A 24007-nucleotide genomic window follows, 5' to 3' on the forward strand; every position below is an offset into this window, starting at 1 on the left:
TTAAGGTAGATTTATTTGAACAGTGTCTGATCATGGTTAAACTAATTTCTTGTACGAAATGAGCTCTTTAGTTTAGGATCTGCTGTTATAAGCACTGTCTCTGACACCCCAAATAAAAATAATAAGCTGATCTCTTCCAGCAGGGAGCTGCCCTCGGGAGTTCATTAGGACACTAACTTGGTGAGGGTCCCTGAGGAGTGAAGTTACTTGTCCTTTCGCTTTATGCTTCCTAATGCTCATGCTCCAGGAGGACCTAAAGCCCATTAGCCTCCTAATGCACATCCTGTTTTGCTTATTGCTTTATTAATATTAGGCTGGGAATGAGGAGCAGATGTTGCCCAAAAATGGCAGCCGTGTTAGGGAAAAGGGGAAGGAAGACAAGCGGTTTGATTTATTGGGTTTGTGGCACAACATCGAGTGGAAAACCTGGCTGGAAATGTGAAATACTGAAGGAAATGCAGAGCCATCAACTCACGCCACACTTCAGCTGAGTTCTACCCTCTCTTCGTGGCCTGGAATAGACTGGGCTGAGGCACCTAGTTGGGTGTCAGCAGCTCCTTGGACTAGCAAGTACATGTAAAGCCCCAAATCCATCACAACTAAAGTGTGACCTTAAAAAGATGGTGCCTTTGTAGCTCTTTCACCTTCTATTCTGAAACTGATACAGCTCACGAGACCAAGCCAGCCCGAGTTAAGGTAGTGCTCTTCCCCTCTGCTGATAGGTACCATCTCTCTGCGAAGAGGTCGTGTCCCTCAAAGATGAGCAGCTGAGAACGCTGAGCGAGCGCTCAGCACTGTGGCAGGGGCAGCCTGCCCAGGAAGCAGGCTGTCAGCTGGGAACTGAGGAACTGTTAAGATGAAGGGCCTGTCTCCCACTAGTCCTGACTTAATGTCTTCCACTAACACAGATAAATCAAAAGCAGGATGTCAGCCCATGTCCTTAATCTAGCGAAATGGCACCTATGTTCTTTTGCAGTTGTAGCCATAAACAGACTGTTCTGCAACACCAATTGATTGCTTTGTGCTTGAGGGATGCCATAGATTTTAAATTCACTACGGTGAAACTTTAAAAGCAGAAAGTTTGCATATTAAGTCTTACACACTTGTATTTTATTGTGGATTTGGGTACCGTCGTTGCACCTTCTGTAATCAACCTGTCAAGTGAAGACAGTAGTATTGATTTCCCATTCATCACTTGGCACTGGATGCTTATGCCCACTGCAGACTACAAATACTCTTCTTTGCTCAGCTAATATTTAAGTATTCAGAGCCAAAAGTAAGTGGGGAAGTCAGGCATTTTGGCAGCTTGCAGTCAGCTGGAGTAACTTCTTAAAAAAAACATCTTCACCTAGTCCTAAGGTGAAGATTTTATCTCTGGATAGGTTTGCCGCTGCGGAAAGAACTGAAATTGTACCTGCTTGCAGGCTGTGCTCTTTGCAACTGTTGTGAAGGCTGAGAATGGTACATCCTCATATTTTCCCATCGGATTGGTGTTTGTGTAATATCTGCTGTTATTCTGCAATCTCATGAAAATTATTGTTGGTTTTATACAATAAAGGCTAGGAAATCTGGTCATAGAACAAGATCCCGAAACTGATGTATAAATATATGACCCATAAGGCATACAAATTGCAGTTATTGGTGCATATACTAGTTCAAGTGCAATGGATTTACTGTAGTTTAACGGGTTCTTGCCTACCAGCTGAATATGTTCTCAGGGATGGCTTAATGAGATGACCAAGTTGAATTAAGAGCTCGTCCCTGTTGAAATGGGCTAACCTCTCTTTCTCTTTCCTCACAGACCTCCCCTTTTCCTTCCCTTTTTTTTTGCAAGTTCTTCTGCTCCAGTCCTTGGTGAAGTGATCCAGCTCACAAAACCAGCAAAAAAAAAAGTTTCTTTCCCTTGGATTGGTTTCCTCCTTGCCTCCGAGAGCTCAGTCAGGTTACCGAGGGCTGAGCTGAGTGCCAGAGTGAGCACAGAGGGAGCTGTGGCCATGAGGGGCTGACAGTGGGAGAGGAACAAGAAGAGAGGAGGAGCTGCAGTAAAAACACGCTATGGGATGATGAAATAGAAGAAACCATGTTAGGGACCTTATGTAGAAAGAAAGAATCATTGAGATGAGTTTTTCAAGAACCCTTGAAAACCTATCTGAATTGAAGAGAATACTAAATCTACAGACCTAGACAACTGCTGAACTTGGGGTACATTATCAACAGGAGAAATGTGGTGAAAACCTAGGAGAAAAAAAATATTGTTTTGGCTGTGTTGAGTCTGAGCTGTTTGAGTTTTAAAGCAAGGACAAAGAGGTATCAAGCACATGCTTGATAAAAATTGAAAATGGTATCCTATGAAACTATCTTATTGATCAAGATTACAAATAAGTAAAGAAATGTGGTGAGTCAGTCAAACTTTTTTTTTTTTAAAGGAGGGGAAACAAATCACAGGTAAATCCTCTATCCTGCCAGAAAAGCACTGCATACTAGCTATTTAGAAATGCATAGGATATTATCCTGCATTGGTGTATTCTTCGTGATTATTTTATGGTAAAACTTAGAGCAAAAAGAGGACTATCTCATCATTTCATCTTCTGCAAAAGTAGAACAAATGTTAAAAGTTGCAGGACTATCTTAGTAATAGGGCTTTAAAAACAGAGACTTGAGATGAAAACAAACCAGTCCAATTCAGGACACTACACAAACTGGAGGATCCGCAAAAGGGGTTTAAGAGGAAACTGTGAGGAGTAAACTCCAAACTTCTTTTCCCAGGTTTTGTTCATGTTTCCCAGTTCTGGAGGTGGCTCACGTTGGAGACAAGAGCCTGGATAAAATGTCATCAGGTGGCCTGGCTTCCTATTTTCCTAAAATACATAATAAAAAAAAATCCTTTTGTTCTTTCTTCTCACTTTCCAGCAGACGCTGTAACTGAGGTATCGCCTTCCGAATATTTCATTACTTTTTACAAAACACGGTGCAACACCACGGAGCATCCTAAATGCCGCCTGGGGCTGACAAGCGTGCCTACATTTCGCGGGGCGCTCCGCCGACATTCCCAGCGACGGGCGCGACGCTGCGGCACCGGGCAGCTCCCGAGGGGAGCAAAGGCACCGGCCGGTCTCTGGCCAAGCCTGTCCCGCCGCCGGGTCCACCCTCCCGCGGGGCCTCCCTAAACTCTTGCGAGGGGTATGTAACTTGGTTTACCGCGGGCTGTCGCTCTGCCCTGTCGGTGCATGGTGCCGGGGGGCCCCGAGAGCCGCTCCCTGGAGTGGTCGCGGGGGGACACGAGCGCCGGGCGGCATCGCCCGCCTCGGCCCGGCCCGGCGGCAGCGGCGGGCGCGCCTGCGCTCCGCGGCGCCGCCCGGGGAGGCGGCGGCGGCCGAGGGGGACCCAGCGTCGGGTGACAGGCGGGGCGGGGGCGCAGGGCCCGGTTGGCAGCCCGGCTCGGCCGCCCCCCTCCCCCCCCGCGCCGCAGCCGCGGTGAGTAGCCCAGTCTTTCTTCTCCGCGGCGGCCGGGAGGAGGGAGCGTGGTGCACCCCGCCGGCTCCCCCGCCCTGCCCGCTGCACTCCGGGGGTGGGGAGAGAGTCGCCGCCGGGGCGCGGTTGCCCGGGCTGCCGCTACCTCCCCCGCCCGCCCGCCCCTCCGCACCGAGCAGGAGGCAGCGGGGAGACAAAAGCGGACAAAGGAGACAAAACGCGTGTTTCGCAGCCGGGGTGGGCAGGGCTGGGCATCGCTCATGGCTCGGCGGTCCCGCGTGTCCGCGGGCACGAGGGGCACCTGGGCTAGCCGGGGCAGCGAGGTCGGCCCCGGGGTGCCGGATCCCGGGGGACCGCCGCCGCTGCCCCGGCATGGGCTTTGTTCCCCTCTCCTCCGCCTTCTGCCTCTTCCCAGGCCGCCGAGTTGTAGCGGAGTATTTACTTCAGCGTGTTTATTTTTAGGCTGGAAAATAAAAGGCTTGGCATGGCGACCTTTGGCTGTCGCATCCGGCGCCAAATAAAAGGGTCGCGCTCTAGCCGAGGCCTACGGACGGGTATGTCCGCCCCTGCTATTATGTAAATCCGTGTGCTGTCCCCAAGGACGCAGTCCCCGGGGCGACGGGCGCTCACAGGGGCTCAACGCACACCCCGGGATCGGGCAGGCAGACGCCGGGGCGGCGGGGGCCCTGGGGCCAGCGCCGCTGACCTCCCGTGCTTGCTCTCCGCCCCGCAGGTCGGCAGCACCCCCGCGAAGCTCTGTCACCGGCGTCGGCGGCGCGGAGAGAGGAGGATGCGGGCGGCGGAGCAGCAGCAGCCGCGGCGGGCGGCGCTCCCCCGCGGCGGCCGGGCGGGCGGCGGGGCGCCGGCGGGCGGCTGCTGAGCGCGACGCCGCGGGCATGCGGCGGCGGGGAGCAGGAGCCGCCAGCAGCGGGGCCGCCCCGGCGGGCGGGCGGCCCCTTCAGCGAGACTGAGGGAGGATGGAGTCACAAAGGACTTCGGCTGACACGTGCGGCGGGGCGGCCGGCGGCCGCGGCTAGGGCCACCCTCCTCCCCTCCCACCTCCCCTCCCCGCTATGCTGCGCTCCCGCCGGGCCCCTCGGCGCGCTCGACGCACGGCGGCGATGGAGCCGGCCGGGCGCCTCTGAGGCCGCGGCCGGACCCAGCATGGCCTCGGCGGGGACCGCGGCGCAGCGGCGGCCCGGGGCGGAGCGGCCGGCGGCGGCGGGGGGCCGGGCGGAGGCGCCGCGGGGCCGCAGCCTGCCCGCGCTCGGCGGGGCGGTGCCGCGCGGCCGCGGGGCCGCGCGCGGCTCCCCCCTGGCGGCCGGGGGCGGCGGCGGCGGCGCCCCGCCGAGCCTCGCCGCGGGAGCGGCCGCCGAGGCCGGGCGGGGCGGGGGCGCCGCCGCCGCGGGGACTGCCCGGCCCCCCGCCGGCGGTGGCGACGGCGGGAGCTTCCCAAGGAGGACGGAGCGCGGCCAGCCGGCGGCGCCGGGCCCAGGGGTGTCCCCGGGCCCCACGCTGCCGCCGCCACCGCTGCTGCTGGCGGGCCCCCCGGGCAGAGCGTGCCTGCGGGCCGTGCTGGAGGACTCGCGGTTCTTCTTGGTGTGCATGTGCTTTCTGACCTTCATCCAGTCCCTCATGGTCTCCGGCTACCTGAGCAGCGTCATCACCACCATCGAGCGGAGATACAGCCTGAAGAGCTCGGAGTCGGGGCTGCTGGTCAGCTGCTTCGACATCGGGAGCCTAGTGGTGGTGGTCTTCATCAGCTACTTCGGGGGCCGCGGCCGGAGGCCTCTCTGGCTGGCTGTAGGGGGTTTTTTCATTGCCCTGGGGGCTGCGCTCTTCTCGTTACCTCATTTCATCTCTCCGCCGTACCAGATCCAGGAACTGAACTCCTCCGTCAGTAACGAGGGCTTGTGCGTGACTGGCAATGGCACTGCCAAAGAGCAGTGGGACTCGCCGGCCTGTGTCAAGGACTCTGGTGGAAACGACCACTCTCTCTATGTAGCTTTATTCATTTGTGCCCAAATCCTCATTGGCATGGGCTCGACACCCATCTATACCTTGGGACCAACCTACTTAGATGACAATGTCAAGAAAGAAAACGCCTCGCTTTACCTAGGTAAGGCATCTAAGTACTAGGGTGCTCTCAAGGCTGAACCCCAGATCTCTCTGAGGGACCAGTTACAGGTACTTCTGCCCTGTTCCTTCTGAACATCTGTGCTAAACTTCCTTTCTGAAGCGAACTTTTGAAGAAGAATTACCAGGCTTTCCTATTTTAAAATGCTTCTTTCCCCCTTTTTTTGTGGTGTGGTGAACAGCAGGAACAGGTGAACCTAATGCAGAGCATGTAAAAGCGGCTGTACTTGCACCCTCCATGCGGGGAACGGGATGGCAGAGAAGGTCGGCTTCTCTCACGCTTTTCAGCACTTGGTGTGAGGTGACTTTTTCAGAAAGTAATGTTGAATTTAGCTGTTGCCCCTTCAAGTTTCTTTTTACTAATACAGAAGCTACATATTTCTAAATTTTGATCAGTGTGCCTTTAGCCGAGAGCCTCTATCTATAATGCTAGCGTTTTATAAGCACTTTGGGAAATTTTGGCACGTTCATTTTACTTTTCCAGCATTCATTTATTTTTAACTAGCCATGAATTTTGCCCAGCCTCGGTAAATCGTCTGGGAACTTGGAATGAGTTAAAAAACCATTGACTATAAAAACACCTTCAGGGTTAAGAGCTTGGTTACCCGAGCTCCAGGGACACAACAAAATGAGAGTCCGATCTGGCACCTGGCTTTTGCAGGTACAGACAGGTCTTCCTGACAGTCGTTACTATGATGGGAGAAAGGGGTTTCTCAGATAACTGGGTCCTAAACTTTTTGGGAGTTTGAACGCGATAACGAACACCATACATTTTTGATAGTTTGTCTAATGCGTTAAGATTGACTGTTACCTGAATTTGTATTCGTATCTTACATGATTCTGTAAGAAATGAACCTCGTGTACTCCTTCAAATTCTTTTCAAATAAGGAGAAGCACTTACGGGGCTGAGAGAGCTGCCAAGGGGCTTGGGATGCTCAGCATTACCATTTGCAGTTCATTTTACTTCAGCTTTATGATAACCGTGGAGATAATAATTTCTATGTGAAGTAGACGTGCATGAAAGGAATACACGTGTGGGGTGTGTGTCATTACTTCATTAAGCAAAATCAGTGATCTGGATCAGTGTTGATATTCCTTTTGATCTGTTCTTCAGCAATTTGACTGTTCCCTGAACTGTTTTAAAGCCATGCACAGTCTATGTGCGGTGTCTTGAGGAAATCTGAGGCACTGTGGTTTTCCGGAAGGAGGGAGAGGTATTATCTGTGTTTTTTCTATTCTTTTCACAGCATTGCTAATCTGCCTGATGAAATATCTGACAAAGTGTTTTTCCTCCCTTCCTCCCCTCTGAGAAAGGTTAAGTGGTATGGAAATTTAGGTTAACCTAGAATCAACTTTATTGGCAGTATGAAAAAGCAAAGCATCTTGTTGCTGAGGTTAGTAATTGTAGTTTGGAGCAGCAAGGGAGGGGGCTGAAACTTTTGCAAATAGATGATTTCAAGCAGTCCTCAAAAACATGGAAAAAAAGGAAATGCTGTAGGTGAGGAGTGAAGAGTAAAAAGAGATGAACGGTGTGAGAAGAGGAAGAAGTCTTTGCCGAAGAGGGAAGCAAGGTCAGTGGTTGGAAATCCTCACTGTGCAGGAGAAACGATGCCTACCACTGAAGTGCTTCTAGCACAGGAAATCGTAATAAAATGACTCAAGTAGCTTTTAATTGCGGCAAAGATCAGCCTTAAAGTTAACAAAGGTAAAAGACACCAGCAGCTGTTGGAAGACTGTATGTGACCCTGTACACACCAGGCACTGAAGGCAGCCTTGGTCTATGCTGGGACTACCCTCGTAGAGTTGAAGTTCATATGTAGTGATACAGAAGAGTAAAGATGAGGTACCCAGCTACTGTGTACATGAAAAATTTGTGCCCGCGGTCTGATTGTGTCCACAGGGAGAAGAACTAAAATGAATGCAAAGCATTAAACATCAAGTAAAATGTACCGTCGCCTCTTTTCAGTCTTTAAGCTACTCAGGGCTAGAAGCAGTGTTGCTTGCTAGTGGAAGACTTGGTATTATATTTTTTAAGTAGTGTGAAATTCTGAGGAAACTTTGAAGTTGTTCAGGTTTGAATATTTACCTCACTTTGAACTTAGGCCAATGAGTTTTTGAGGGGCAGGAGTAAAATCTTGAGTTCTATGGTAAAAAAGAAAAAGAGCATTGTTTGGCATGTTGATGTGAGCAAACATGTTTTTCTTGAGCTTCTCAGTGGTTTGGAATGTTTCATGTCCTCGAGGAGAGGGATTTGTGGCGGGCAGGCAGCCCAGCAGGAGCAGGAACGGGATAGAGGTGGCCAGGGCATGGCTTTGCAGGCCAGGCACTGCACACCTTGTGTTATGCAATGCCTATTTCTCAAGGCAGTGTGATTTTATTACTGGGGCAAGCTATGCAAATGATGTCAAAATGTAGAATGTATGTATTTTGTAGGCATGAGCAAACAAAAAGTCTTGGAGTGTTGAAAAGAAAGCCCAGTGAAACAAATCCCAGTCGCACAGATATATGTTAATTTAAAAAAGAAGAATCCTCTAACACAAAGTGGAAGCTCACTAACATGTTTGTTTGTAACCATGACTGGTATTGCATTCTATGTTTGTTTTTTCCAAAGAAAAGTAACACATAAAGGTGTGTTCAGACGAGAAACATTTGTTTACACGCATGCACATGATAAAAGTTCCACCAAGCTGCAGAACTGAAGAGCTCTTCAACCCTGTGTGTCCACTAATAGGAGGTCAGTAAAGTCCCCCTGAATATCACTAATCCTGATTCTGCAAAAACTCACGTTATGTGGCTGTGGCTTATTTTCCAAGTTAATCCAGCTCAGAGCTCGAGTGGCAATAGCATATCCTCTTAAGTGTAGGCATGCAAGCTCAATGTGGACAGCTGTTTTAACATTCCTGGCTGGAAGTCCTGCTCTCAAAAAACATATTTGATGCTTATACATAGTCTCTTGGCTGCCCACACTTAAGTCCATCTGTCAGGGTGGCATGACGCCAGTTTACAAGGTGGTATGTCGTTTTTAGTAGGACAAAGGTGCCAAGCAGGGATGTGTATTTGGGCTGCCTGCATAGCAATGTGCCGGCTCACTCTTCTGCGGGTTGTTTCTTCCTTGTGAAGGCAGTGCCACCTCCGGGTCCTCCTGCCCCTTAAACCTGGCGATGCTTTGATGCCTTGACGCTAACTTTGAGAAAATGTATGACATCAGGCTTGGAAGCAAGTCATGATTGTAACAGGTGCCTGGGAAATATAAGAACCGGCTCCCTTAATCACATTTAATCCAAAATGGAAGTTCCACACTTTCTGCAAAAACTGGGCAGTCAATAAGCTGTCGTTGTCATCTCCTAAAGTCTCTCCCTTCTGTGCTCAGCTGTACCGAAGCATGTCTGTCATCAGTTGCCTGATGTGTGCAGCTTCTCCTTTTAATTCATTAATTAAATAAATTAATTGCAATTTCATTTGGAGTTGCATTGAACTTAATGAGTCTTGTTTTGTACTCTTGATGGTGTTTCTACTACTTGTCAAATTCTAGCACTTAAAACACAGTGTGTTTTTTCTAAACACTGCGTTTTTTTGTAGGGATCCAGTAGTTTATCTTGAATGTGATTTTACCTTGTGATTGTATCATGAATCACTTCCTTAAAATTAACTGTGGCACTTGGAAAAGAAAGTTTTATTAGTGGCATTGCAGTGCCTGAATAATTTTAAAATATTTTGCTTCTTTTGCAAGTGGGTATTGTAATAAAAAAGGAATGTACTTCGAAAATTCACGCATAGAAAGGCAATATTAGATTTCACAGAAGTATGTGTTAATGCAAATATTTTAGCAGTCAGGAATGGCTTTCACCTGTACCCCCAAAAATGACTAGTGGATTAATTAGTCATTGTGCTAAGGATGTTTTATTTCAGTTTCCAGAATGCTATAGGCTGGTTAGGATATGGTATGTTATAATATGATACGAGAAAAGGGTCTAAGTCAGTTTAATTTCATGCAGACTTTCCCTAGTTCTAGGAACAAACTGCAATTACAAAATGCAAAGGTAAAGCTTTTATGAGATAAGAGCTGAAAAATGCTCATGCATTGTGTGAATGGGGTTGGTATAGATAATGGCTTGAGAGCCAGGGAAGTAAAATCCTTTCCTAACCTGGAAAAAGAATAAATATTTAGCCTAGTTTCAAAAATATTTTGGACTCTGGCTTTGTTTTCACGAGGATCATGTTGTGTGTTGCCATTTCTAGCATTAGGTAAACTATTTCACTTCTGCTTGGAAATCACCTTCTTGCCAGTGTTTTACAGCTGGGTGCTCTGTGTACCCCTCCTGTCTTTTTACAGACATCCCCAAAGCCTGTATATATGTGTATATGTATATATGTGTGTGTATATATATGTATATACGTTGATTGTATTTGTTGTATTTCTAGTCAAATCTACTCCTATACCCAAGTCTCACCTGGAAGGAGAGGGCAGGAGAAGTAGCTTTATGTACCCCATCAGAAACCCACGACTTCTGCCGGCTGGGTCCTGGGGCAGAGTCTAGCTGCCGAACGAACTGAGCCTCCGTGACATGCTGTTGCCTGGGTGTTGGCATGGGAAGCACTGGATTTTAGTTCCGCTTTGATTCATTCGTTTTGGGCTGGATTCTTCTGGGGTTACGGATGCCACTGGAGGACAGGAGCTGGAGCCTGCTGAGGGCATTGGGTCTTCTGTATGGATGCTGCAAGATCACTGAGGTTTTCCAAGGCAGGATCAACTTTCTAGCTTAACAGGAGGGACCGTCTGGAAGCCGTGAAATGGTTGACCAGCATTTTTATTTTATTGTCATCATTCAGCCTATGACCACTTGTGGTTTACATTGAATATGCTTCCTGCTACACGATATCCGAAAAGGCTAGTTTCCTACAGGGTTTTCTCATCATTGATCCCTATAGTTGGTAAACCCTACAGACATAGTACATTTATTTTTACAACATGCCTGTGAGGAGGCAGGATTCTATGAATCAAAAATTGAAGCAAAACGACATTGAAGCTGAAATTGGCAAAAAAGTTCACCAGCATTTTTTATTGCTTGCTGTATTTCCTTTGTAAAAGAGCAGCGTGCTGAGCTTATTCTTCAAATACAGGATTTTAGTTTATCTGAGTAAAAGCCACATCTTTGTTTATCCATAGGCTAACACCAAGACCTGGCCCATCAGCAATTTTTTGTACAAACACTTGCTTCATTTGCACACTCAGCTGGGCAGAGCTCGCTGCTGGCTGAGCGCTGGGCATAGAGAGCATCTTGAGGTCCAGGTGAAGTGACTGCGGGTCTGTTTGTGCATATGGATTATACTGTTTTGCCACACAGATGATTTAGCACTCAGAGGCGTCAGTGTTGTACTTCTCTAGCATTTCTGTAACCTCTTTTTTGTCAAAAAGCTGACCAGGCAGCAGGCACAGTTCCAGATAATTATTTAAAGTAGGACTATGCAGTCTTACTGCCCTTTCCTATAGCTGACAAAACAGAAAGATAAATTTTGCTTTTCTTCTCCACTTTAGTCTCTGGCTCCGTAGGTGGGCTGATAGGTTTTTTTTTTTTTCATATTATAATCCTAGATATAATTTTCTCAGGCATTTAAAGAAGGTGGGGTTCTGTGTCTGTGTAAGCAATGTGTGCATACACTGAGTTCAATGAAAGGTGGGGGCAGCCTTTCCTCTGAAGTTTTCTGCCTGCGGGATTTAATGTCATGGGTGATATACCTTCACTTGCCCTGCCTTGGGGATGCTTTCTGCATCTCTCCCGTTGTGTCCTTGCCATGAGCTATGTCATTGTTCACAAGCAGCTGTACTGACATATCGCTTGAAATAACTGGCAAAATGTGCATTGCCCTTCTTAGGAGAAAGAAGAGACCTTATGCACATACTTCCCTGATTGTCTCTTTCCTTTTATATTAAAGGAGAAAAACTGGGTTGGATCCTGAGTCCCAGGCTCAGTTGTTTCCCTTGCTTAGCATTTGTCAAAATGCTTAGCATTTTGCTTCTGAGGCCGACAGTGCCCTTTTCGCTTGCTCGATCTTGGGAATGGTGTTTTCTTGGAGAGCAGCTCCTTTCTTCTCTGGCGAGCTCTGCTGCAGGGCTGGTTTGGGCAGACGAAGTGTCTGAACCTGCCGTGGTCCCCGGAGAAGCTTGGAAACTTAGACGTGAAAGTGGCCTTTAAGTAACAGCTTGTTTGTACCTTCTCCCAGGAACTGAAAGCTTGGGATCTAGTGTCTGATTACCCCGGGGCTGGAAACTTTAGCTGTCTGCTGGATACCCTGACTTTTGTAAAGGGTCACCGTAACTACTCCTGTTGCAAGCGGATTAGAGATGCTTAGTGTTTCATGCATTTTCCCTTAACTTTCATTCAGTGGCTGCCTCACCTGGGAGAACTTAATTGCTGTGAAAGTGCTTATGCGGTCAACAAACGGATTTCTCTCTACTGTCATTCAGAGACATACAGCTTTCGGTCTTGGCTGTGCAGGGAACACAGGCAATTATATAAATGAGGCTTGACCTGCTGTTTCCTACTGAAGGCCAACATCTAAAAATTCTGATTTTTAAAGTAGGTGAATAGATTTCATCCATGGATTTTAAGAGAGTGGAAAAGTAACTCAAACATACTAGGCTCTTTAGTCCCACGCTCTCTTTTTAATCCTATTTTAAGTCTTTTTCACTCTGATAGCTGTTTTAAAATGCTTGTTACTTGAGAAGCCTGAGCTCAGTTTTCCTTTTTTGTTGTTTTTACATGTCTTTTTCATTTCTTTTGAAAACAGTTGAGCAGTTACCATGCAAAAATGGCACATACTTCACCTGGTCCCCTCTGGCAGTTGTTGCCTTTGTTGACTGTAGGGATCGAAGTAAGTGCTAGCTCTGCCTCGTGCCGCTAATGGATGCGACGGTGCCACATGGACTCTGAGGACACGCCTGCCTTCCTGTGAATCGTCTCCAGAGCTGTCGAAATTTCAGCTCCAAGTCCAAGGGTGCCTCTGCAACCCCAGCAGCTACAGGGGACGCGGGAAGTCCTTAGGGCTCTAATCTGAAGGTGCTGAAGTGGCACAGGCAGAAGAGGGAAATGTTTTCACTGAGGAACCTCTAGAAGTGAGGGCACTTCACAGGGAGCAAGCAACTCTGTTGGCCTTCTGAGGCCTGGTGTCCATGCTTTTCCCACAGCTCAGTTGGACTCTCTGGGCACACGGGCTGGAGCTAGCAAAGTTATGACAGCAGACAGCTCTGCAGTGTGCATGCAAGCTAATTTCACTTGAGTCAGCCAGATCAGTTCCCTAACTCCTTCCAAAAAAATAGGACATTTCCTACAATGGGAAAGAATATGTCAGTGGCCGGCAGCGTGGAGGAGTATGGGCTGTGTCCTGCTTTGCCACTGAACAGTTGGGAGTTTGGGCATCTCTTGTGCTGTCACAAGGCCAGAAATTCAGGCACACTGCACGGCGTTTAACGGGTGAGCTAACGAACCTGGGTCTTTCCTCTTCCCTTCTCTTCTGCCACAGGGAGTTTGTTCTTACCTGAGAAATTGGGAAGTGTGAACGCAGAAACTCGAGTGCTCTTTTATGCTGCCATTAGACTTGATAGTCCAATCTGAAAGCACTAATTCTCATGTAGGTAAACAGCTTATTTGGCAGCAAAGACAGATTACACCAGTGAAAGACATTGTACTCCGGTATGAATTACTTTTATGGTGAGTTTGGAGGAGATGCAGTTGGAAAAAAAAGTATATTTTTATAGTGGATAAGAAAATTATTCAAAGCAAATAAACATGAACTGTATCACGTGAAGTATTTGCAAAGCATTACTGCATGTCCACTATGCTCCTGTGCTGTTCCTCTTTGATTCTCTTCTCCATTTTCAATACAGGTTCCTTTTCAGCAGCTTGCTTTCTTTTCGCTAGCTTGCTGGGATATTTTTTGAGTGCTCCCATTTTTTTCCTTGCATATATTGATGTTAGCACTTTCTTTGCATTGCACCATTCACACTAGGACCTCAGTGGGATGGTTACCCTCTGTGCCTTTTATCTTTGGTGCTTAGAGGATTGGAATTAAGGCCTCAAGAGTGCCTCAGCATTGATTTTCTTAAAATCCAATGCTGCTCTGAAACCAACTACTAGCTTTTCGGTTGTTTGAATTTAGTAAGCTTTTGTAAATTAGAAATTACTTTCCATATTTGTCTGTCTGTTTTCAATCAGCTGCTTCTAAGTGATAAAAAGTAGATCTTGGATGGATTGTCCTGTGACTGTATCCTTTCCTTTCTGGATTAATTAAGCTATCCTGTAGAGTCACAGTATTTCAGATAATCCATATATTAGCTGAATGTATCTTCTGGTATCTTCTGATTTGCTGCTCCATACTCAAGTTGTAGTTTACCTCAGCGTTTGTCACAGATTTGTTCACAGTTGTTGATTCAGGTGTCATGTAGGCACTCAAAGGTGCCAGTGTGCTCCTGAAGTCCAGTGCTCTCAATCACACCTTGGTTCCCACTTCTCCTTTTTTTCAGTCCTTGGTTAGATTAAAATCTGAATACTTGACCTCCCCAGAAGTCATTTTAAGTAATGCATTTTTGTAGGTAAACCAGTGTTGACAGGGAAATAGTTGTGAGCACGTTGTGGTGGCTGCTAACCTGTGATTACTCAAACAGAATGTGTCAAGCAAGCCTCATTTGCATCTAAAATATCTAAAGGAAATATTCTGTAGATATTCTCTGATGTTGCTGTGTGTGAAGCTTTCCCTGTACTTAAAGAGAAATTGCTGTATTCAGCTGAGCTGTTGACTCGGTAGATTTTGCTATGTGCAAGACAACTGAAAACACTACCATTTCCATCAAAGGTCCCAAAGAATAAGCTCATAGGCTCAGAGGTCAAAACCACGTGAAATTCATGAGCAGAATACCCTGAGAATGCTGGTTAGGTGGGACTTTTCAGCTGAAGAAAAACCAGGAAAGGCGAAGGAGAAGCAGAGGTTTAGTGCCAGCGGCGTGGGACCGGCAGTGCCTCTTCGGTGCGGTCCAGGGCGGTGGGTGCAGAGCCAGAGGGGCTCTGGGCAGGGGACATCTGCTGGGGCCCGTTCCAGGTGGAGCCCATGGGAAGGGCAGAAGATGCTGCTGTAAGTATCTGTGGAGTCCAGGAAAGCCCCTGGCAAGGCCAGGGGGTTTTGGAGATGGAGAGAACAGAGGAGCTTTGCTTCTGCTCATGCTTTTCTTCCCCCTCCATCCCAGCATTTCCCCCTTTTGCCCAACATGCCTCTCCACGCTGTTCATCGATCCCTGCCATTTCAGTAGCTGGAGTTTGAAAAATAATAACAAAATAGTTTGCCACTTTGTGATTTTTAATCTGAATTTACATTTCCATTTGTTACTTCAACCCAGTGAATGAAAAAGAGGTTTAATAGAGAGTGTAAGCTTCAGAGTGCAAATAGCTTCAGTAATAACCCTCCCATTTAAAAAAGTAAAAAATTTGCAGAAGACCACTACGTAATATTGGAGTCTTTAATTTCTGTAAACATGATGGGCAATTTATATCAACTTGATTTAGTATAGCTGTCTAGTGACAGAAATAGTGAGGGTATCCGTAGGGAAATTTTATAGTCATGGGGGAATATAGATAACAGATGAGCTTTTGAGTCTGCAGTATGGTAGTGCTGATGCACACCAATTCAGGCATTTATCTGCTAAGTTATATAATTGACCTAAAATAGGAATTTCAGGAAACTATGTTTCTTCTGCTAATAGCATGACTGAGGAAAGGAAGTGGGATTCTGGGGTTGTCTGAAACAAGTAGGCGTTAGTTTGTTACCACACCTGCATTCTATTATTGGAGGAATATTAGTCCTGTTACACAAGGAGAGTGAAAGGTCTCTGAACTAGGTAGTACATCACTGGAATGTAATGCCATACTGTAAATAATTTTTCAAAAGCATAGCTGAGGACTAAATTGATTCTTGGAGGAAGAGCTGTACTCTAAATTATAGTTCCTATGTAGCAATTGCACTCTTTTGGTATGTGGAAGCTGTGTATATTCATTGACCTCAGTGACTGCATATTTTAATGGCCCAGTGATTATAATGGCGAAGACATAGCTGGCTGGTATGAATTCCTTTGGCTGCAGAAGCAAAGTAGGCAATAGGATCCATATGTTTACTCCCATGGCTTCTCCAGAAGCCCTGGGAGAAGGAAGATGAGCACTTTTCTAAAAGAGTATATTTAGGAGTACCTCTGTGACTGAGCCTATGCAGCAGTATAAAAAAAACCCCTTTCCTCATTAACTTTTGCTCCTTGCCATACTTGATATTTGTTAGCAGTTGATTTTTGCTTAGATGTGGACATTTATTGTGCTTATTGAGTTTATGGGTATTTGCACTAGCTTTGGATACACTCAGAAGCAAGTAGGACACAGACAGCAAGTAGGGAGGCATTTCGCCTTGAAAGGTAAAACAAAAGGAGTGGGTAAGGCTAGTGCACCCGTGAATTTGTGATAATTGAAAGAAGATCAGCCTTCTATGAGAAGTGAGGTAAAACTCATTGACTAGTATTTTCCAGGGGAGTTAATGGGAAAGGCGTTTAAAAAAGCTTTTAAACCTAGTGAGTGAGAAGCCTTGGGTACATATGTGCCTTATCAGCCTACAATAAGCTTAAAAGATTCAATTTACCAGAGAAAAACAGAGGAATATATGAACTAATATAATTTTAAGAGCTCCTACACTGATGTTGTTAAAGCAGCTATTATTCCTTTGGGTAAGTAGTAATATTTTAAGTATTTGGATAAGGCAAAAGTGAGCTATTTATGATGAGATAGATCTGTAATTAACATCCCTTCATCCTTATTTCCCTCTTCATCCTCCCTTGCATCCCCACATTCCAAGTTTAAATCCTACAAAAAGAAGAGTGTACCGTGGGTCTGATACAATGCAATGCTTTCAAGAAAACCCCATGTTTTAATTCTCAGAGATGTAGTGTGTATTCATACCTATCTTGAGTATTACAAAGACTGAAAAAGGGATCTATCGTATGTCACAGTTTCAGGGTATGTGAGAAACAACATCTTATTGTTTGCCCAAGCTGGCATACTGAAATTTTTTACTATCTGTTGGGTAAGGTTGACCGCTTCCCTGTAGGAGAAGAAGATGTCCAGACAGCGAGAGGACTGCTGAATGGTCGTGCTAGAGAAGTGTGATAGCCATGAGGTTTATATTAGCAGGTAGGCATCCTACACTACAAGCCAGCTGCTTTTTGTTTGAATTATGCCCGACAGGAAAAAAATGGTGTAGTGTATTAGAAGTGTAGTGAATTTTCCTTGTCTAGTTTAATAAGATGCTCAGATCAGTTATTTTGTGGCCTGAGCATTAGGATTTCTCCAAAGTACAACTGCTGGGCTCAGCAAGTCTTCTAGTGCTGGATTATTAATCCCAGTTTGCATGTCCTGTCTGGAGATATTAGGAGAATTAGTAGCATGGCATTAGTAGCATCACTCTTGTGACTATGTCAGAGAGTCTCTGGATGCTCTTAGGACTGCTGTCTGCTGCTTTTCTACGGAATCAGGATACAGAGTGTGAGGAGCAGCGTGGTTATTTTTATTTGCAGAGGACTGGAAAATAATACAGTTCTGCCCTTAATTTAGGACGTATTGCACTCCTGTTAAATTGAAAACAAAAGACTTCTTGACTTTTTTGCTTTTTTCCCCCCTCATTTTCCTGAGTAACAAAATGGTGTGGAGCTCAGGGAACTGACAGCTGGTGGTTTTCTGATGTAGGAGATTTGACTTGAGGAATATATGTGTGGGTGTGATGATATGAGGCAGCCTCTTTGTACAGCCCCTTGGTGATGTGCTGTATACTGTTGTTATACATAGTGCCAAAATAGACAGTAATCCTCTTACGTGGGATTGTGAAGCAAGTAATAATAGAGCACAAGTCAGTGTCATCAGTTCAGAGCTGGTTTTTTGATAAACATATTTGTCATTTGTATCTCCTAGATTCTTTAGTACTTCTTAATCTTTATATTAACTAAGTCCTTCTCTCCAGCTGGAAATGTTAATGTTTCACAATTGTAATGTCAGCTGCAATCAAGACCTTTCTATTCATCTTTCTAATTGATGTACTTGCTTTAAAAAGGCCACAGAGATTTTGAGTTGTATAATTCATCTCATTTCCTAATGTGAAAAATTCAGATGAAGAAAAACGGTAAGATCACTTAGTCTGCATAAAACATTTCAACTGTCTTATGAGGCACCCTGAAAAGATCTGAAGCAATCAGAGTTACGATCTGCAGGCTGTTCATCCCATTTAGAAAACATGAAGTTGGCTGCTACACAGCAGGGCAGGCACGATAAGTGTCTGCTGGAGGAGAGAAGCAATTAGCTCTACAGCAAGCACAGTCAGAGCAGAAAGGAAGGTCTGGAGGCGTTTAATTAATACTAATGCTTTTGTGCTTATGGAGGCCAGAGTCATGATAGGTTACTGCTGCCTTGGTCTTGTGGTTCTCAAGTCTGGCATCTAATGAACATTAGATTCAGAAAAGCTTTCCAGAAAAGTTAATAAATTACAACTAACTATGGCACGTTCGTATTCCCCCTGAAGATAAAGAGGCACACCTGATATTGAATGGGAATGATATGATGAGATCTGTGAAGCTTTTTCATTTTTAAACAGGTAACAAATCCCCTTGGGATTTTGTACCAAATTTATCCAAGTAATTTGAAATAATGAAAATGCATGTCTTCTACTGAACATTTCTCAAGTCACCAAACCAATTAGGGAAAAATAAAACAGGGGTTTTTTTCCACTGTGAAACCAGTTTGGGAACAGGTATCATTTTTATATCTGAGTTTGATGGCAAAAGTACTTTTGATGGAAAAACATTTAGCCATCAGTGTATATTTATTTGCATAGCTTGACATTTTGAGATGCATTTTTGCTCTTTAATTCTAAATTCTTATTATTCATTTCAACTTCCATTCATTCTTGGGTAGAAAATACAAGTAATGTCCCATTTGGTTTGCAGACCACTCTCTGTGTAACTGTTCTCATTCAGTACACTGTTCAAGACATATTTAGATTCTAGTAGGCTGGAGAGTACGAATTTTTTCCATTTGCTCCCACTGAGAATACCAGCTCTGTGGATTCAGACTTAACTGTTTTGACATTTTATAAATGTTCTCCTGATGGGTTTCAGCAGTGAGCATTAATAAAAAGATGATCTCTGTGATGATGTACTCTTTGTGCAGGAGCACTAATATAATCCAGTTTGAGGCGTGCTTGTAATCACAGACAATTTGGATAACTGTAAGGGGCCGTCCACAGACTTTTCAGTTTTGTTTAGAGATTGCCTGTGTTTAGGTAACCCTATGCCACCTCTTCTACTGATGGTTATCTGTACAAACAGCTTTATTGTTCCATTTTGAGAGCAGGCTTCCTCATCACATTGCATTTAACATATTGTTGTATTGCGCTGATTGTTACTACATATGTTCAGATTTTGCAGATATTGCGTGATTAAAATATTCTTATTACACATTACTGTATGATCTAAGAGTTACATATCAAGGTAATTAGTCTCTACTTTCTCCAAAGAATAAATCAGAAGTACTGGATTAGAGTCACAATGTTTAATGGTTATTTATGTCACAAAAAAAAAAAAAAACAAACCTGAACAAAAGCATTTGGATTTTCCTATTTTGATGGATTTTTAAGTGTATAGCACTTCATTTCCTTAGTCATCTGGGACTCTCCATTTGAACGTTGTTAGTACCATGGTAATAGCTTACAGGTCTGGTAAATGAGCATAAGGAGTTGAACTCTGAATTACGGGCTTTAATAGCATCGATATGCTGTTGATATCATGCCAAAAACAGGGTTAGTGTTAACGTGAATCGGACCCGGAGGCCATTTTCCCTGACGGCTGTCCCTTAGCCTTTGTCAGCCAGCAGATAGATGTGTTTTCACGTCAGCATGGCGTCCTCCTTGAGGGAAGTCTTCTACCGCGCCGCTCCTTTCCCGTCGCTGCGGGTGCGTGCTGCTGCCGCTTCCCTGGCGCTGGGTTCAAGGATTTTGTGACTACAGCGTGGATCAGACCTCCTGCCTGCTCTGACAGAAGACTCTCCCCCACAGGCAGGGCCAGGTTCATCCTGCATTGGCTTCCTCCTGTAGCTTGCCCGTGGCCGCTGGCCCTCGTGGGAAGAAGGGGGACAGCGGGACAGCCAGGGCAGCAGCCTGCAGACTCGCTCCCCGGCACGTCGGGTGGAACCACACGCGGCAGCTGAACCACAGGCTGCCAGCGATGTTTTCTCTGGCGCCCTGAAGAGAAGCAGCTGTAGCAAACATCTGAATTTTTAACAACTGCTTGCAACTTTCACTCCTTTAGTCATAGAGTTTCTTGAAATGAGGGGTGTTTAGCTGAGTAGCTCATGTGTTTTTAGTATTTTGGAAGAGAGGATTTTTCTTTAATTTTGTATTTGAAATGATGTCTTCCTCATTGCACATCTTTCAGTGGAATATTTTCTCTGCACTTTTTTCCCCTCTATTATTGTGAATGTTTGAAGCTCACACTCTATGGGTAACAGTACATTATCCATGGATACGCTTCTTGCACACTTACAAATACAAATTTGCAAGGTAATATTGCAATTAATATTAATATACCATTCATTAATGTGGTGCTTGTATAGAATAGCAGCTAAGTATAAAACCTGTTTGGTTTTATGCTATATTGGATATTGAAAATAAATGATAAAATGATAAATGAAAAAAAGATGATATGGGCTTGATCACCCCCCATAACGGACATGCTCTGCAGTAGGAGTTTTTCTCATGGAATCACCGAATAGTTTGGGTTGGAAGGGACCTTTAAAGGTCATCTAGTCCAACCCCCCTGCAATGAGCAGGGACATCTTCAACTAGATCAGGTTGCTCAGAGCCCCGTCCAGCCTGACCTTGAATGTTTCCAGTGATGGGGCATCTACCACCTCTTGGGGCAACTTGTGCCAGTGTGTCACCACCCTCATCATAAAAAATTTCTTCCTTATATCTAGTCTGAGCCTACCCTCTTTTAGTTTGTCCTGTTGCAACAGGCTCTACTAAAAAGCCTGTCCCTGGCATTTGCACAGGCAAGCATACATCTCTCCAGGACACTGCCAAGCCCACCTTGTTCTGCCTTACCTCAAACATTTCATTTTCATTTCTGAGAACCAGGAGAAATTAAATTCATGCTGAAGTGTCTGGACTGTAATATGCTTTCAGATACTGTGATGACGAATCTGATCTAAAAAAAAAAAAAAAATTAGTGTAGAGTAACCTTTGAGATTAAGTGCTGTCCTTCCACTGAGCAGCACATAGGGAGATGGATGTTATAGCACAGTAAGGTATTTCTTTTGATTCCAAATATATTCTTCTTACAATGGAAGGTCAAAGAATTTCCATTTAAAAATTAATGAATTAGTAAGATAGAGACAATTCAATATGTATTGTATTTTTTAGAAACGGCAGTAAGTGGAAGTAGGTGGTCCTGCAGAAGTGTTTGCGGTGGAAGCGTCTCTTTTTCAAGCCTGGCTTTTCTCTTTCCTCTTACAAACAAAGTCGATGCACCTCTGCAGAGATTAGTATCTCCAGTGTCACAGGGCTAGAAATGAAGATTTATGCATGTGCTTTTCGTTTGTTTTTTTTTTTAAGCTGAATCGCAGAAGGGGTGTAACTTCCATTTAAAATTCCAACTTGATTGATTGGTCTTCCTTTACGTCTTTCCTAACACAGATATCTGAAGTAGTATTAATCATGTGATGACAGCCTCAGCCTGAGGCATGAGAGAACCATGGTAGGGGTGACTGGCAGAAGAACCTCTAGGAAGGCTGTGCAATGGTTCCATAGTAGCAGAGGACTTTGGAGAGGAAGTTAAACCAATCAATAGTAGTAACTATTAGAATTTAGTAAGAACTATTCTAATAGTAAGAATTAAGTAACTATTAAGTAATTATAATAATAGTAAGAATCTAGTAAGAACTAATTCTAATAGTAAGAACTATTAGAATTGTTGGGAATGTTTGCTTCCTAGAACAAAATCTCTGCAGAAATCGATTTTTCTATTTTTCATTTGTTTTGAGTGAAATAAAGTATGAACAGTAAAGATGGCTTATAAAATGTATGACTCAGGTGAGCTTACTGAATAACTAGTTAGTAAATAACTGTTCCCCAAATCAGTGCTCCTGTTTTCCACCCGAGAGTCTTCGGGATATTTCTGAAACTGGGCAATAAGGAGAGAAAGCTATTTTCTAATTTTGTTTCTTTGTGTGACAATCTGAAGACATTTCATTGACTTCCATGGATTTTTTTCTCTGTATCACATCAATGTAAAGGAGAACATAATGTGATCAAAGCTTTTTACTTTTTGTTTTCTTTTTTAGGCTTATGCAAATAGTTTATTTTTTATTTCATCTCCTGAGCCAGTTCTTCTATGATTGAAACATTACATAATTTCTGTGATTATATGGAAACTAAAAAAATAATAAAATACTCTGTTGAACAAAAGATTTCTTTCTGGACACTTACAGAGGCACAGCTGAAATGAAGGAATGGATTCATAAAAATGGCTAGGGAAGGCAGTGCCCGTCAGCCATGTGCTGAATACCCCAAAGATAAGATCCTGGGGTGGTATCTCTGAATTGGTCCTCCTCAGGAAAAGGAGATGCATGCTGTTAGAGTTTCTACAGAGTTTCACACATGCGAAACTGAGAAGTAACATTTTAGTTTGGTTCTTGCCGATATTTGCTAAGAACAAGCGCCTGAGTCTGCTGCCATATCTCTGCTGGAGTTGTCACTGCAGTGTTTTGATATTTTAGTTGCTAAGTTTTTCGCAACAGTTTTAGTGTTTGAAAAGCATAATGCTGTGTTACTATCATTTGTCTGTTTTGAAAGAAACATTTTGCCTGAGTAGTTTATTATACGAGTTAGCAGATGGTGATTTAACTGCACCTGATCCAACAAGATCTTGTCTTGGTTCTGTAAGTATGTCTCCAGCTCAGAAAATCTCCGCAAAGCACTTACAAAGCGATGAGCAAAGTTGTAGTAGCTGTGTTGTTCAGGAGCGCAAATGGAGCAGCCGTGACATGTTTGACAAGGGTTTACACAGTTTTGGTAGTTAGAATTGGCCTCTAGACAAGGATGTGTCATTCCAATATAACATATGGTGACCTCAGTAATGCAATGGGTGAGCTGCTTGATTGAGGAGAGGAGGAAGTTATGACAAGTGTGGTGGGTTGACCCTGGCTGGATGCCAGGTGCCCACCAAAGCCGCTCTGTCAGTCCCCTCCTCAGCTGGGCAGGGGAGACAAAATATAACGAGAAGCTCATGGGTTGAGATAAGGGCAGGGAGAGATCAGTCACCAGTTACCATCATAGGCAAAACAGACTCGACTTGGGGAAATTAGTTTAAGTTATTGCCAATCAAAATCAGAGTAGGATAATGAGAAATAAAACCTAAATCTTAAAACACCTTCCCCACACCCCTCCCTTCGTCCCAGGCTCAACTTCACTCCTGATTTTCTCTCCCTCCTCCCCAGCTCAGGGGGACGGGGAATGGGGGTTGTGGTCAGTTCATCACACGCTGTCTCTGCTGCTCCTTCCTCCTCAGGGGGAGGCTCCTCACACCCTGCCCTGCTCCAGCGTGGGGTCCCTCCCATGGGAGACAGTCCTCCACCAACTTCTCCAACACGAGTCCTTCCCACGGGCTGCAGTTCTTCATGAGCTGCTCCAGCCTGGGTCCCCCCACGGGGTCACAAGTCCTGCCAGTAACCCTGCTCCAGCCTGGGCTCCTCTCTCCACAGGGCCACAGGTCCTGCCAGGAGCCTGCTCCAGCGTGGGCCTCCCAGGGCGTCACAGCCTCCTTTGGGCATCCACCTGCTCCAGCGTGGGGTCCTCCACAGGCTGCAGGTGGAAATCTGCTCCAGCGTGGAGCTCCATGGCTGCAGGGGCACAGCCGGCCTCACCATGGGCTTCCCCAGGGGCTGCAGGGGATTGGGTGCTCCCTCAGTAAGTTTGCAGATGACACCAGGTTGGATGGGAGCATTGATCTGCTGGAGGGCAGGAGGGCTCTGCAGAGGGATCTGGACAGGCTGGATCGATGGGCTGAGGTCAACTGTATGAGGTTTAATAAGGCCAAGTGCAGGGTCCTGCACTTCGGCCACAACAACCCCATGCAACGCTACAGGCTTGGGGAGGAGTGGCTGGAGAGCTGCCCGGCGGAAAGGGACCTGGGGGTGCTGGTTGACAGCTGGCTGAACATGAGCCAGCAGTGTGCCCAGGTGGCCAAGAAGGCCAACAGCGTCCTGGCCTCTATCAGAAATAGTGTGACCAGCAGGAGTAGGGAAGTGATTGTGCCCCTGTACTCGGCGCTGGT

General features: G+C 45.5%; 1 protein-coding gene across 1 annotated transcript in view; it reads left to right on the plus strand.

Annotated features, from left to right (window-relative positions):
- Positions 1 to 4635: 4635 nt before the first annotated feature.
- Positions 4636 to 24007, plus strand: part of SLCO5A1 (solute carrier organic anion transporter family member 5A1) — a gene marked incomplete at both ends in the record, with an annotated part of 72750 nt that continues 53378 nt past the window's right edge. Inside the window, one exon of the mRNA XM_081996760.1 lies at positions 4636 to 5590. Within this exon, the coding sequence (XP_081852886.1) occupies positions 4636 to 5590 (955 nt within the window). The remainder of the gene's footprint in view (positions 5591 to 24007) is intronic.

Source organism: Phaethon aethereus (genome assembly GCF_964289735.1).
Source record: "Phaethon aethereus genome assembly, chromosome: 2".
In the NCBI taxonomy this organism is placed as follows: Eukaryota; Metazoa; Chordata; class Aves; order Phaethontiformes; family Phaethontidae; genus Phaethon; species Phaethon aethereus.